The sequence below is a fragment of the Denticeps clupeoides genome, chromosome 16 (genome assembly GCF_900700375.1).
Source record: "Denticeps clupeoides chromosome 16, fDenClu1.1, whole genome shotgun sequence".
NCBI lineage: Eukaryota > Metazoa > Chordata > Actinopteri > Clupeiformes > Denticipitidae > Denticeps > Denticeps clupeoides.
This window is the reverse complement of record NC_041722.1, coordinates 10,646,782-10,663,028: the sequence shown is the minus strand read 5'-3', so window position 1 is coordinate 10,663,028 and position 16,247 is coordinate 10,646,782. Positions and strand designations below refer to the sequence as shown.

General features: G+C 43.8%; 1 protein-coding gene across 1 annotated transcript; it reads left to right on the top strand.

Moving 5' to 3' along the window:
- Positions 1 to 254: 254 nt before the first annotated feature.
- hsd11b2 (hydroxysteroid (11-beta) dehydrogenase 2) lies at positions 255 to 9,498 on the top strand. Its single transcript, XM_028956828.1, has 5 exons — positions 255 to 707; positions 5,052 to 5,264; positions 6,820 to 7,005; positions 8,123 to 8,260; positions 8,431 to 9,498. The coding sequence occupies exons 1-5, from the start codon at positions 431 to 433 to the stop codon at positions 8,850 to 8,852; spliced, it is 1,236 nt and encodes a 411-aa protein (XP_028812661.1). The 5' UTR covers positions 255 to 430; the 3' UTR covers positions 8,853 to 9,498.
- The last annotated feature ends 6,749 nt before the right edge of the window (positions 9,499 to 16,247 follow it).

Below are 16,247 nucleotides of genomic sequence, written 5' to 3'. Positions count from 1 at the left end.
GTAGCTCATTAACTTTTCATTTCAGCAAATAAATGCCTAGACTAGAAAAGGAATAAAAAGTAAGAAAGTTTCTTTGAAGAAAGAACTGAGAAGAAGAAGAAGTGAGACACGTTTACAAAGGAAGAGGGCAGACAATAAGGAGGAAGGGGGGAAGCCTTTAAACTTTGGCCATTGGGCACAGATCAGCTCTCCTTTGGTGTAGTCCCTCCCCTCTCCTGCACCATGCTCTATATATACACTGAGTGCTGAGCCCATTCATTGGCTCTCACTCCGTTCGTCCGTGTGTGAGGTGTGTGACAGGGGTGTGTGTGAGAGCTTTGCACGCTCCCGTGTGCATCTGCAACAGAGACCAGAAGGCACATGGTTGCACATTTCTAAGTCAGACCCTCTACCTTCTCAGTCAGACAGATCATCCAGAGTAGTAGACACAATGGAAGACTATGCGTTTTCCTTCTGGATTTACATGGGGGTGATGTCAGTGTTCGTCGGCAGCGCAGTGAAGAAGATCCTGGCATCCCACATCCATGCCATGCCTTCGCTGGTGACCTGGCTGAGCGCCACCAGCCTGGCGGAGAGGTTCTTTTCTTTCTGCCTGTCCGCCTTCTTCGCGGTGGCTGCCCTGTGTGCCGCATGCGGCATCAACACCTCCAAGAAAGGGGTTCCAGCATCCAGACTGTCCACTGAGGGCAAAGCCGTCTTCATCACAGGTAAGGGCACAAACTCCCGTGCCACGGGGCACACACTGAGCACGTTTCATCAGAGTGCAATAAAAAATCCTTCCTCACCCCCCTCACAGTGAGCCTGCTGGAGGTTGCACTCAATTCTGCCAAGCGTGCAGACAATCATCTCACTTTAATACAAACTTTTTACATTCATACGTATTTTTAAAAAGTCTTTATTTGCCTGTGAAAGTAAAATATGACATTTTTTAAATGCACTCTAACACCTTGTTTGATGTTCTTTATTTGAAATAAAGATGTTAGAATGCAGCAGTGTATTAGTGTAAAGATATTCTCTAATTAACATGAAAGAAAATGCAATAATGAACAAGCATTTCTATGTAATAATGGCTGGTTATGTAAAGCATATTATATTTTTTGGTGCTGAATAAGTACCCAAAATCCAATTGTTACATTTTTTAATGCTGTTTTAATGCATCTTGCATCTGAAAATCATATCAACCTGTGTGTTAGTTATGCACAGAATTTCACCAAGATGAGATTTCCTCCCATGGGAGAAATAATTGACAATAGTAAAGTTCATAAATTGATTTATTTGAAAATAAAGCGATTTAGAGACTCTGCTGGGTAATCTGTAGACTAAGATACTTCAGTGGCCTCGACTCACAGTCTGTGGTCTATCAGTTTAAGTTTATAAGACTGTCTTCATCCATTAATCTACTCTAAAGTGCCCTGAATCATTAATTGCCAATACAGCATGGAAGACCGTGTGGGTGAGTGGGGTATGGGGGTGTGGGCTTGGAGATTGTCTTTTATAAATATTTTAATTTGTATGTATTACTATTGTTTAATCATTATTATAATGACAGGTATTACTTAAGCTTTTTCAAACCTGCAAGGCAAAAGAAAGCTGGTCTTAGACAGGACAATTTAGGTTCTCTCTAAGCCACTAAAAGACTGTCTAATGGCATGGCAACCATGCCTTAAACCCCCAACCCCCTCCCTCCCACGTATTTCAGCTTAAAAGTGAAGTAAGTCTGCTGTGGCTGCACTGGTTTAAACAGGAATGGCCAGCCAGGCCTGGCACAAAGCGCCCCGGGAAAAGCTGGAAAAGCTGACGGCTTGCCAAAGCAACCTGGCTGGTGGCACACTTGGACTCTTGTTTTTATTTTAACTCCTTTTATAGAAGTTTACTCTAGTGGGGCACAATTGGGGCACGCATGCACTGGGGCACAACAAAATGATGAGCAGATTTTTTCCACAGATTTATGCAGAATCCAAACGGGCACATTTTGGATTAGCTGGGTTTCCCCAAAACTTGCATCAAGTCATTTCTAACTCACAGCAGAAAAAAATTAAACCTCTTACAGAGCCAGGCCTCAATAATAGTTAACATTCTTTCATGAATGAAAGCCACAGGACTAAGTGACCGAGCAAATTAATGGTGAGTTTGTGTGTTTGCCACAGTGGTGACTCATGTGAAATATATTTATCCATCAGAATAATTGGGGGTAACAGTCCACAGAGAGGCAAGGGCTATTTAAAAAAAATATATTTAGTAAAAGTATATAAAGATTTTATGATAATAACTGCATAGTACTTCATAAATATACAATATACTGAAAGCTACTAACATTAATATTACATGTAGTGTACATTCTGTTTTATAGTTTTTTTCTTATAGTCTGCAATAAGTTAGAATTGGCTAATGTTCCTCATGAATAATTACACAACCCAAACAAAAAGGCAAATCAGTAGCCTCAGCTTGAATGGTATCAAAGCAGCCTTCAGAGCAAGTTAGGACACCCTGGCTTCGCATTTCTTTTCACAATACAAAATCTCATATTGCTACACTTTCGGATGGTATTATGCAACGACTGTATCAGCATTAAATGTCCTGGGGCGCACTGTGGGACACAATATGTTGTATTATTTTCCCAAGAACTCGTGTCTGGACACCTTCCACACACTCGTTATGTAAAACAAATCAATAGCATATGGTACAGCAGACTGTTATGCATTAGAGACAGACAAGTTCTATTAATGTATGTTTATTTACTTCCAAACCGCAGTTAGAATAAAATAATATTGAGGAATGCATTTGCCCTATCAAAAACTTTCCTAAAACAGCAGTCTCATGCCTCACTGCTGACAGGACTGCCCAGTCCATAGAGTACAAAGCATTCAGAATGTGACGTGGGTCTGATATTAAAGTGCACACGCCTGCCAGCACAAGTTATATAATGTCATTTGTTGCAGTTGCGCAGGCCGGAATTATTGCAGCGCTTTATAATTGGCCACAGCACAACAGATCTGAGAGCCGAGCACGGGCTCCAGACATCTGCGAGAAATCGTCCATTGAAGAAAACAGCCACTGGAGCAAATGACATCCCAATGCGTTAAAAACAAGCCACGCGGGCGGGAACAAGGAGTCCCCCTGGAATTTGAAAGTTCTCACAACGTTCCACCATGGTATGCCGGGGTAGATACTATGGTAGATACTATGTCCCCCCCACTCCGTGGCTATGGCCTTGACGCGGTATCTTAGGACAGCAGCCGAAGCTCTTCACACCTCCATCTGCGTATCACATGAGCGTTCCTGCTACGCTGGGACAGATATACGCTGACACCCCGTCACCCAGAGCGGCTTGGCCAAGAGCAAGGAGGCCTGAGTTTGTTTGAAATCGTGTCCAGCACTTTTCTGGCACACCTTGCATGAGAGCCCTTCCAAGAAAGCTGATTTCTCTTGCACTTTCGCACCGATAATGTTTCCACGCGTCCCAAGAAAAACTGGGTTGCCGCAGAACACCATGTAACAAAACGGACGCCTGATTATGGTGCTTTGGCGTCCGAGCCGAGTTCCCGAGCTGCAGCCTGTGTGTCCTGCGCAGGCCCCCGGGGGGGCGAACGTGCAGGAGAGACACAGCTGCACTGGGCCGCAGTTCCCTCCCTCCCCCGCATACCATAGCTGCTGGTGGCCTACATGCCGCGCCGAACGGCAACATCAGCTCAGATCGCGGCGAGGACAGGAGCGCGGATCGGCGGGGTGCAGATTCCGCTCCGCGCAGGCCCGAAAACCATCGGCGGCAAGTTCCAGCACGGCTGTTTCATTTGGCTGCCGGATCATCTGAAAGTGATGATTCAGACGGAGACGGTACACAGGCTGCTCCGCAACTCCTTCTCCTTCTGGCAGGAATCTGGCTCACGCTTTGACTCAATGTCCCTGGAAGTCGTCCAGTCCAGTTCAGAGAATGAAGATAATGTAAACCCATCTGCCTAAGAATATCCCCAGTCATTACGCTCTCTTATGTAATTGCTGTATTTTACATGTGGTGCCATTGTGCCATGGAGGAAGGGCATAGTTGGCAGAAAACAATGAGGAGGGCTGAGACTGGACACTCTGCGGCGCAAGAGTAGAAGCATATGATGCCATTATCTTTTCTTGTTGTTGATGCATTAAAAAAAAAAAAAGCCAGAGGCACAGCAACATTAAGTCTGTAAATCGGTTAAGTGGGGAGGCTGACGGCAAGGTGAGTGTTAATCACATCACCGCACAGTGTGAGTGTGAGTGTGGGTGTGTGGACCCCGCTCCCCTCCTCTGCAAGAATGCTTTGTACATCTGTCCTGATAGCTGACGCAGCGGAGGCCTGGGGAATGTTCAGGCAGATTTGCGGTGTGTCCTCAGGACACCCCGAGTGGCACAGGGGAATGGCCCAACATTGATGGACGCTAATTAATCAGATACGAAAGTTTATACAAATGAGTGGAGTGCATTTGTGGTGTGTATTTTACAAAAATTACAACATTCTGCTGACGTTCCATTCCAAGTGTGAATCATGGGAACTTTATGCATTTGTGTGGGGCGGGTTCAAAATCCACTGGAGTTTGCACATTTATCTTCTGTGATGAGACTTATAAACTTTCAATTCCATTTCCCATATCTGCGTTTTTATCAAGCAGGGCAAAGGATAACGTATTTATTGCCAGAGTTGAATTGATTTACCCGAAACCTTTGGTAAATCATTTGCCTTTTTCTCTGAGATCAAAGCAGGCGAAGGAAGCGCGAACAAGTAAACAAACGTGGAGAGGTGCGGGTGGCCCGTGTCACTGCCGACGGGGTTGCATTCCAATCTGGAACAAGATGTAAAGATGCCCCAGTTCCGATGACTTTAAATAAGCATTGTGCAAGTGCCTGACCTTTATTTGTTATATGAGCACCGGCATGTTTTTTGCACACCATGGTACGGATGCCACGTGCACACAGCGCAGTGGCTGCCGGTGCCAATGCTTGTCATTTCCATTGGGCCGCTGGCCATGATTTGTTCGGTTAAATGTAATGCTGAGCGCTCGCTGTCTCCCCTTTGCCTCCAGGGTGTGACACCGGATTCGGGAACGCAGCCGCGAAGTGCCTGGACGCGTTGGGCTTCGAAGTATTCGCCACGGTGCTAAACCTGGCCGGGGCGGGGGCCCGCGAGCTCAAGCGCACCTGCTCCTCTCGTCTAACGTTGCTCCAAGTGGACATCACCAAGCCAGAGGATGTCCAGCAGGCGCTCCTTGATACTAAGGACAAATTGGGCATGAGAGGTAAAAACCACACACATTTAACATGAAAAACACTTCAAAGCACTGAAAAGCAGATTTTAGGGGTTCAATGTTCCCTTCAACCAAGTGTTCAGTTTAGACAGCAGCCCAATAATCTCAAATAAGATTACCAATAAGTCCAAAAAATATTATAAATGTATATATATTCCCCCACATTGTACAAACAGAACAAGCATTCATTTTAGACACCAGTCCAACAATCTCAAAAAAGTCCTGTGGTAATGTTTTTAAAAGTCACTTAAGGACACGGTATGTGTGTGTATGTGTCTGTGTACACTGCCTGTAATCTTAGGAGAAGGTCACTCACACACTTATTTACTTACTCGCTCTAGCTGTGCTGTGTGTGTGTCTTGGCTACCAATCAAAGAGCCACTTTATTTTAAAACACCATGCACCGCAATGCCAGGTGCCAGGCGATTGAAAAATGAACCTTTATTTTAAAACGATGGGGTCGAAATACAGACACAGGGAGGTTTTAAGGCCCTGCTATGGTGGCTTTTCCAAACCCTGCAAGAACATCTTTGTGATTGTCCAGCACTCCCTGTACTCCTGAAGATCCATGAGGTCTAAGGACCAGACTGTAACCTGTAACCTGCTTTAGGCTACGTGGGGTAAACAAGAAGCCCCTTGACAAGGTGGCAGCTTCACTTGCTGTGTGCTCGGCTGAGCTCTTAGCAACACAGCGGGCCGTGAAGAAAAGTTCAACCAGCAGTGTTCTCCACAACAGGTTCAGATTTTCCAATTAAATACCACCTTCTCATGAAGGGTGGTAGTAGCCTAGTGGGTAACACACTCCACTATGAACCAGAAGACCCAGGTTCAAGTCCCACTTACTACCCTTGTGTCCCTGAGCAAGACACTTAACCCTAAAATTGCTCCGGGGGGGACTGTCCCTGTAACTACTGATTGTAAGTCGTGGATAAGGGCGCCTCAGAAATGCCGTAAATGTAAATCTGGTGAAACTGAAGCCCACGCAGGGGGTAAAGTCATCAGCATGCATGCCGGAGATAAAACTCCACCTCTTCCCTCGCTGTCCATCAACCATTGGAACCTTTTGTTCTGCACCCTACATTTGCCGCCAGGGAACGGCTAATTATTCACTTCACCCACCCCCACCCTTCTCCAGGCCTTACTCCTGATCTCTTCACCAGCGCGCATTTCTTCTTTGAATCTCCAGATATCAATAAACAATCTGGTCGTGGAGGAACATGCTGGATGAATTATGCAAAAGACCCCCTGAAATGAATAAAACGTCTGGCTTGTAACTGCTGCAATGTGTAGGTTTGCGCAACACCGGCCAAGGCTCGTGCTGGTGAATGTTTCAGACAGCAAGAACTTTCTAACAAAGTGCCAACAAAGACCAGCAATGTCAGTAATTGCCACCGTTACTGATCATTTGTAACATGATTTATTTATTTATTTATATTTATGTCCATTGATCTGAACATTTTTGTTAAAAACTGAGTGTCACTCTGTGGCTAATTCATGGCAGTGCTCCAGTCGTTAACAATGCCTCTTCCGTTCTTCTGTTGTGCAGGTCTGTGGGGCCTGGTGAACAACGCAGGGGTGTGCGTCAACTTCGGCGATGCAGAACTCTCACTCATGTCCACCTACCGGGGCTGCATGGAGATCAACTTCTTTGGAACACTGAACGTGACCAAGACATTCCTTCCTCTTCTGCGACAGGACAAAGGCAGGATTGTCACCATTTCCAGTCCTTCAGGTACTCCCACCTCCCACCTTTGATTGGACCTGCATTTTTCTAAATCACACTTCTTCAATATTGTTTTATAATGCATCATTAACATTTGCAATGTCATTAAAATAGAAGCGTATTGACAATGTTCATTTAAAAAAAAAAAAAAAGCACCGGTTTGTTATTTGGAGGACGCGACCGCGTGGTGAGAAAATGAGCAACACGCCTCCAGAAATTGGGGGAAAGTGCAAAGTGAAATTGAGCTGCAGCTGAGCTACAAACAAAGCATCTTTGAATCTGAATCCAGCGTACGAACTTGAGAATGTGGTAAAATAACACTCTCTTGTCATAAATTGTTCTGATGGAGAGCCAAGTGAGCAGCCCACTTGGGCGGGGTTTAATGCTCTAAACAACTTCCAGGTGGCCTCTTGTTTATTTAAACTTTATTTGATTTCATATTTTTTCCCCGGGTCTTAAATCTTGTCAGCGGTTAAGCCTGAGCGGTCCGTACACAACACCCTTTTTGCAGCTCCGCCCCAGGCGAAACCACACATTTATAAACAATTCCCGATCTGCTTTGCCGCTTCCTCTACGGTGGGCCGCCTTGACATTGCAGCTGTTATCGCAGCACCCTCATCCCCTGACACCAGGTTTACTGCCAGAGGGACACGCCCCCTCCATAATAAGGGCCCTATTATACCTGTTCGAACCGCTGCCAGGTCTTTACGGTGACATGGAGGTTTTTACACCACTTGTACAGCTATGTGTTTGTGGCTGTGATGTGTTTCTATGGCAACTGTGTGAAAGGGAACAAGTTTAAACATGAATCCAGCATCCATTGTCACACTTCACCAATGAAACGTTTGTGGGGCGCTGTATGCAGATAAGCATGCACTTCATCACAGATATCGATGTCCCGGAGTTACCTAAAAAAAACTATTTCATAAAGTGTACCACGAATGTGTTCTTTGGGACAGACAGCCATATAAACAACCAGGAAGGATCAGAACATTGCACCACGAGAGGACGGGACCAAAATATTTTTACCAAGCTTTAATCCACTGAGCAAACGTGAAGCTGGACATGTGGAACGGAGTTGGAGCTTGTGCAATAACCGAGCTTTGTGTGCTGTTGTTGTCTCCAGGGGAGCAGCCTTTCCCTTGCTTGGCGGCGTACGGAGCTTCCAAGGCGGCTCTGAACCTCTTCATCAACACTCTGCGGCATGAGCTGGAGCCCTGGGGAGTGAAGGTGTCCACTATTTTCCCTGCTGCATTCAAAACAGGTGATTATTCCGTCCCTCAGTTGTGCAAAGCAATTCGTGCAGATGAAACTGTTCCAGAGAATGTCTGAGATAATAGATATTTCACTTTTTTTTTCTCTGATGACCTAGGCAAGCCTGGCATAGTATGAATGTGTCTGAAAAGTGCCTCTGTGTGTGTGTGTGCTCCTCAGGACAGAGCAGTAATGTAGACTACTGGGAACGGCAGTACAAAAACCTGATCCAGAACCTGTCACCAGGCCTGCTGGAGGAATACGGAGAGGACTACATGCTGGAGACCAAGGAGCTGTTCCAGAGCCACGCCAAGGTCGCCCCCGAGGACCTGAGTCCAGTCATCAACTGCATAACCGAGGCGCTGCTCTCCCCCAAACCCCACGTCCGCTACTACGCCGGGCCCGGCGTGGGCCTCATGTACTTCATATACAGCTACTTTCCCATGAGTCTCAGCGACAGGTTCCTCCAGAAACTTTTTGTGAAGAAGAAGGTCATGCCGCGAGGCCTGAGGAAAGACAGCAGCCTTCACTGTCTTCACAGCCACAACAACAACAACGACAACAACATTAACAACAACAACATTGTCAAAAGTGAAATGTAAAATAGTTCCTTTTAAGTTATAGGACCACTAATGTAATATGCACCTATAGCATTTTGCCAACTTTTTCTTTTGTGTGTTTGTTTGTATGTTCTTTCTTTACTTTCTTTCCTTTTTTAGGGCGCGGCGGGGGGATCATTCAATTGCACCAAAAGACATTATCACTCCAACCATCACATCATACAGACGATTTGACCACAGCTTAGTCTAAATTGCAAGACAGAGTCCCGTTACTGACTTGGTTGGGATCATTCGTGCCACCCTTGTCTCAGAGGCCACTGAATTTGTGCTTAGTCTGACAAAATCATTTGGCACATGTCAAGAGTTGCAGCTCTTTCGTTCAGACTTTACCTCAAGATTTTGTTTTTCAAGAGACCAGTTCATGAGTTTTGAATGCAAGAGCCCTGAACGTTGGATTCGAATTGAAATGTTGTTTTTTATGTTGATGTATGTAATGATCTGTTGTTTATTTGCTTATTTGTTTTTTTCCATATCACCATTGTTCTTTAAATTTGAATATTTATGCCAGTTATCTTTATGAATCACTTAAACTGTGAATTTTTTACAAAATACACAAAAAAGGAGAAAAAAAATTCAAACTGTTCACCTTGTGCATTTTTAGTAGTATTAAAGTTGACTTTTTATGTAACTCGTCTCCAGTGTCTCCGGGAACATTTGCAAACAGGCCAAATGCCATTTTTTGACCTCATGCTCCAAGCCAGCTAACCACTTATGATTTCTCAATTAGTATTTGGCAGCAGCTTTGCTAATTCCAAATCTGAGTTTGTTTAATTAAGCCAAGAGCCCTTTGAACCGGGCTCATCAGTGGCATAACAAAGGATGGAGACCGAATATCTTCCAGAGTTCCCTCAACATTAACTTGCGACAATTATGCTTGACACTCCACTTTCTGATGCATCAATGTGCTCTTGAACATAATAGCCCCATAACAGCATAATCATAGCTCTGTCCACCCCCTCCCATTTGGCTGAGGGCTTGTATCCTCTTTCCTAGAAGCGGCTGCGGATTTCATGGAAAGGAGAGCCTGGCTGAAGCGCTTTGTGCATCGGGACCAATGGTTTCCCAACGTTTCCCAACACCCCCAGATGGGAGCCTTGGCCACCAGAGTACACTTGGTCTGCCAGCAAATTCATTTTCAGCCACGTTTGCACTTGTTATCTTTGGAGGGATGATAACAGCCATCAGGTTAGATACAGGAATCAAATGTCACAATATAATTTTTGCTATGAATTATGAAGCAACCCCCTGATTCAGGACAATACTTCAACCCTTTCTGCTAACTGATGAATAAACATTTTTTTCACCAAATCTAGATACTGGTAAATTGAAATAAATGTGTATAGTTCTTCTCCTTATTATCTAGCAGCCAAGGATCAAAATGGCAAACTTCCCTTTGTCACTGTTGCAAAATACCTCTCAAAAGTTTAAAGCTCTTTAAATACAAAAGCAGCCAAAAATGGAAATACATTTGGAATGGGAATGGAAATGGGCCATCTAAAACGAATCACTGTTTACTATGTATTTGTCATATTCAGTCCAATATTACAAGTTAATGCTTCTAACACTGCTGTAATTGAGGAATTTTGGCTCTTAGTACCTGCCCACACGTTCACATATTGTTTCAGTCAAGTCCAGTACTTCAACTTCTATCATACAAACCTGCTGATGTGGTTTCAGAAATGAATGGCTTTTTTGTTTCTCTACACAAACAAACTGCATGTCGAGAAATCAGTGACATTTTAGTGACAAGCATCTGGGAGGAATCATGTGACCAGCAGGAAAGGCGCTGCATTTTTGGTTTGTTTTTATGCACAGCAGCAATCCATAACCACATCAGCAACTCTGCATGTCGTCACTAGAGAACTAAACGCGTTTTGGGGGGAACAGTGTGAACCAGGTACGGAGCCCTTTGAAGCAAATATGCTGCCAAAAAGCATACAAACTTGGTTTTTAAAGCACCATCGAACACTTTTTGTTAGTATGAGTTTATGAATTATGCTGTCGACCAACAAGTGGGTCAGTAGGCCCTTTAAAGTAGAGATGGAACACAAATTATGAAAAAATTATATATCGCAGTTTAGCACGCTCAGTACAAAATCCATCTGCTGAGATTGAGATGTTTATGGCGGGTCTTGAGATATTTGCTAAACATTTCCTTCTTAAGGACATTTTCAGGATGGTGTAAACACTGTAGTCTTGCTCACCCCCCCTTATAATTATAAGCAACAGTGCTTACATAAAAGCAGGTCGCCAAGCTGCCAACAGCGGCCCAATAAAAACACCTGTTTACCTTCAAGGAATATTCTAAACCCCTTTTGACATTTTCTCACCGTAATTGCAACTTGTTCGATCAGCACCAATCACTGCAAGCCAGTCTGACATTTTCCAGGGCCAGGGGTGTGACAGATTTTCCGAAACACTCGTTTGTTTTTTGTTTCGTATAAAGGCCACCTTGACCAGGAGCAATACAGCAGGAAGTTCGTGTTCAGCCATACAGATTTGTTTTTTTTGTTTTTCCTGTCAACAAGTCCGGTGTCATGCGTGGCCCGATCTTGTTGTGGCTGGCGGGGAGAAAACGCATGGGGCTCCAGGCCACAAAAGGACGCCAGACAGCGGGGTGTTCTGTTTACCTTATCTCTTCCACTTGGGTTCCCAGCGAGCCCATTGTCAGTCGGCTGTGACTGGATCAATGTTTCGATTCAGATCTAAACAAAAGTCCAGAGCGTGCAGGGGTGAGAGGAGAGGAGAACAAGATCTGCAAAGCCTGGAGGTCTATTAAGGGGCAGAGACACTTATTGTCTCTTAAACTGCAGGAGGTTCACACTGGACTGTCCTTAACTTTATTTGATGTTATGGGGAAACATTTTCAGTGGTTCTGTTCCTGCTTCATGCCTGAACAGTGCTTGGATAAGTAAAAAAAAGCAAAAGTAATTATAATCAAATACAAACCTGATTCCAAAAAAGTTGGGACACTTAACAGATTGTGAATAAAAACTGAATGCAATGATGTGGAGATGGCAAATGTCAATATTTTATTTGTAATAGAACGTAGATGACAGATCAAATGTTTAATCCGAGTAAATGTATCATTTTAAAGGAAAAATGTGTTGATTCAAAATTTCACAGTGTCAACAAATCCCAAAAAAGTTGGGACAAGTAGCAATAAGAGGCTGAAAAAAGTACATTTGAGCATAACGAAGAGCTGGAAGACCAATTAACACTAATTAGGTAAATTGGCAACATGATTGGGTATAAAAAGAGCTTCTTAGAGTGGCAGTGTCTCTCAGAAGACAAGATGGCTAGAGGATCATCAATTCCCACGATGTTGCGCAGAAAGATCAGAAAGGTGTTACCCAGTGAAAAATTGCAAAGACTTTGCATCTATCATCATCATCAGCTGTCCATAACATCATCCGAAGATTCAGAGAATCTGGAACAATCTCTGTGTGCAAGGGTCAAGGCCGTAAACCATACTGGATGCCCGTGATCTCCGGGCCCTTAAACGACACTGCACCAGAACCAGAAATGCTACTGTAGAGGAAATCACAGAATGGGCCCAGGAATACTTCCAGAAACCATTGTCAGTGAACACAATCCACCGTGCCATCCGCCGTTGCCAGCTGAAACTCTACAGTGCAAAGAAGAAGCCATTTCTAATCAAGATCCACAAGCTCAGGCATTTTCACTGGGCCAGGGATCATTTAAAATGGAGTGTGGCAAAATGGAAGACTGTTCTGTGGTCAGACGAGTCACGATTCGAAGTTCTTTTTGGAAATCTAGGACGCCATGTCATCCGGACCAAAGAGGGCAAGGACAACCCAAGTTGTTATCAATGTTCAGTTCAGAAGCCATAAATCTCTGATGGTATGAGTGCGTGTGGCATGGGCAGCTTGCATGTCTGGAAAGGCACCATCAATGCAGAAAAATATATTCAGGTTCTGAAAACAACATATGCTCCCATCCAGACATCATCTATTTCAGGGAAGACCCTGCATTTTTCAATCAGATAATGCCAGACCACATTCTGCATCAATCACAACATCATGGCTGCGTAGGAGAAGGATCCACGTACTGAAATGGCCAGTCTGCAGTCCAGATCTTTCACCTATAGAGAACATATATAACATCATAAAGAGGAAAGTGTGACAAAGAAGACCCAAGACGATTGAACAGTTAGAGGCCTGTATTAGACAAGAATGGGAGAGCATTCCTATTTCTAAACTTGAGACACTGGTCTCCAGACGTCTGTTGAGTGTTGTAAGAAGAAGGAGAGATGCCACACAGTGGTGAAAATGGCCTTGTCCCAACTTTTTGGGGATTTGTTGACACCATGAAATTCTGAATCAACATGGTCTGCGTGTATCAAACACGCAGACCTAAAGGCCCTATAGGCTAATGGATGTTTAATGTTTGGGGATGGGACCAGTGCCTCTGGTTTCAAACATTTTTGTGATTTACAGTGAACTGAAAGTGAAAGTGAAGTGATTATCATTGTGAAACACTGCTGCACAGCACACGGTGACACATCGAAATGTGTCCTCTGCTTTTAACCATCACCCTTGATGAGCAGCGTGAGGGGACGGTTCTTTGCTCTGTGGCACCTCGTTGGCACCTTGTCCAGTGTCCAGTGCACTTACGCTTGAGCTAAAGTTAAACCTGCTCATGATTATGAAATGTTTTCAGTGTGACGGACCGGTCATTTTATCCTATCTGTCCATGGTCTGTGTTGTGCATAACAGAGAGAGCCAAAACTGATGTGGGAGACTGGATTAATAGCACTAGTGATCTTCCAGGGTAAATGTTTAGCCAACATGTGCCAAACCGAATAAGAAAAAAAAAAAGTTGTATTTAGGGCAAAGGGCAGAAGCTTGTTTTATGTGACGTTAGGGATAAAAGAATCAAGTAAACAATTCCTAATGTTATGTTGCTAGACCAACTCAAAGAGATCAAAGCATTGGTTTGACATTCAAGCGCTGTGAAGAAACCAGTTTGAAGGAGTTATTCTCATTGTCACACTCCTCCCATGGCGCTTTGTGCAGTGGTATGCAGCACAGGCGGTTACAGAGACAGATAGTAGCATCAACATCCAAAGATAATCTAAACTCAGGACATTTCAATCACAGAAGGTACTGGAGGGAAATGATGTGAGTTCATTTGTCATGCTCACATGAGTGGGGCAGGTCCAAGACCAACAAGGAAGGATTTCCAGGAACAAGTGGACGTTTCCAAGCGAATTTTGCAAGTGTAACATATTAGCCTCGAACAGGGATGTTTGGCAGATGTGTGCAGAGCACAGAAAGAAACTTTAAAAAATAATGCACAAGGCATTCATATATTCTATTCACATCAAATGAAATGGTTGAAGAATGACTTTGTATGCATCATGAATTCACTCTGAATTCTAACATCATGCATAATTTACTTCTCTCCCTAGCTATCACACCAGCTCATTAACAAAAGGGTCTTGACATGGTATTAGCAAACTGATGTCTGATATTCATTGACCACAGTACAGTTAAATTCAGCCTAAAACCTCAGGGAATGAGGTACAGTACACTGGCGTGTGAAAGGTCAGCGTCAGCATGGCCTCTTCTTTGTGCAACGTAATTCTTTTCCTCCGGTCCTGTTTGTGTGTGTTGTCTGGCACGAAACAAAGTGCTTTATTCATTCACACACAGCTTCAGAGGCACAGCAGGGACGACTCTATAGAAGATACGCCAATCCATTCTAACTACTGGGCCAGCAACCACACGGCATAAGGGAATCAGATAAAGGAGAGGCCGGGGCCAGGAAGGGCAACCACTGCCATCAAATACAACACCCTTTTGTGAGGACCAGTTTGACGCATATTATCCAGACACGTTAATTGGTTGCAATTGGCCTGGGGCAAATATTGTTCAATAACATTAATTTCATCCACTGGGGAAAAATAAAGGGCCACAAATTAGAAGTGGTATGGCAGGACAGTAGGCTGCACATCACAACAGGACCCTATGACACACCTGTTCCACTAACCTGAATGTTCAGCAGAGGGATTAATTATACATTGGCTTTTGGACTGTTAACGAGGGTTACATCAGACATGCTGACACTATTTGGAGGGCAAAAGGTGAGGTGCCGGCCGATAGAGATCTTAGCCAATGCAGTCAGATCTGTACATCTGGTACATGCATTTACTGGTGTGCAGGATTTCCGGAAGGGGATGGTATCTTGTCAATTCTGAACATTCTGACAAGCCTGAAATCCAAGATACATGAACAAAGAGTAATGAAATCTATGTGTCTATTATGGCACATTTTACAGTTTACAGTATTAAGTGAACAGTTGGCAGTGCTTAATTATGTTAAGATTCATAAATGAAATACACCATGAAATGCTGGTGTCAGCTCAGTATAATACTCAGTTTGCATACTTTCATTTGAGTGAGTTTACCACCTTTTTTCTTTTTGCAAGTCTGTTCATTTAACAGCAACACGTGGACATGCAAACTGATTATGTAACGGCCTGGTTTTTCTACCCGATGATGAGCAGTTAACACATACAGAAGATATAGTGGTGGAGGGAGCAGAGGACAAGGACTACCTATCAGGGACACGTCCTTCAACATGACTGACAGGGGGTTGTACTCTATGGTAAATTACTACAGTATTGAAAGACAGGATAGGTCACTGCTAACTGGTTTGCACACAAACTTTAGTGAATATCATTCTACAAAGAAATGAAACCAATGCGTCTCTTTTGCTACTGAAAGCATGCTGCTGGTGTCTAAATTGGATCAGAATAAGTGCTATTCACAATATTATCTATTTCTAATTATGTGAATACATATGTTTGGGGAAAAAAAGATGTGCAACCCCTGTACCCCAGAACTCCAGAACATGAAGTTTCTATCTGTGGCCTGGCTTGGCATAACATGGCATGATCTAGCTCTGTTGGACTGGCCTCTGCTTCTCATTTACTCATACAGTTTTCCATCCACACACATGCAATGCACATCCCTCATTGTACAGATTACGCCCTGTTTAACTTCACTCCACATTACAACACTGGAAGCTGTGTTTTTTTTATTCTGGGAATAGAAAAAAGCCTCATAAGGCTCATGAGTCGACTCTAACTGTGAGTACTCTGTTAACAGTAAGCGCTACTGAAATACTGTTTGGCTGTGTAATCCTTCATTTAAGAGACTATTTTACCATGGCTCAGACTGTAATGACTCTCCAGATAGTATGACCCGTCCTGGCCTAAATACCAGTTTCATGAGATAATAACAACCCTGTTCCAAGGCCTTCTGCACCGTTAGACCCCACAAAGACAAGGAGCACAGGGTCAGCATTAAAATTTCTGATAAGGCAAAAAAAAAAAAAGGCTAAAGGCATG

Coding starts and splice junctions, on each gene's coding strand:
- hsd11b2 (XM_028956828.1), top strand. CDS start 431: ATGGAAGACTATGCGTTTTCCTTCTGGATTTACATGGGGGTGATGTCA. Junction 5,265..6,819: donor GGACAAATTGGGCATGAGAG/GTAAAAACCACA, acceptor TCTGTTGTGCAG/GTCTGTGGGGCCTGGTGAAC. Junction 8,261..8,430: donor CCCTGCTGCATTCAAAACAG/GTGATTATTCCG, acceptor TGTGCTCCTCAG/GACAGAGCAGTAATGTAGAC.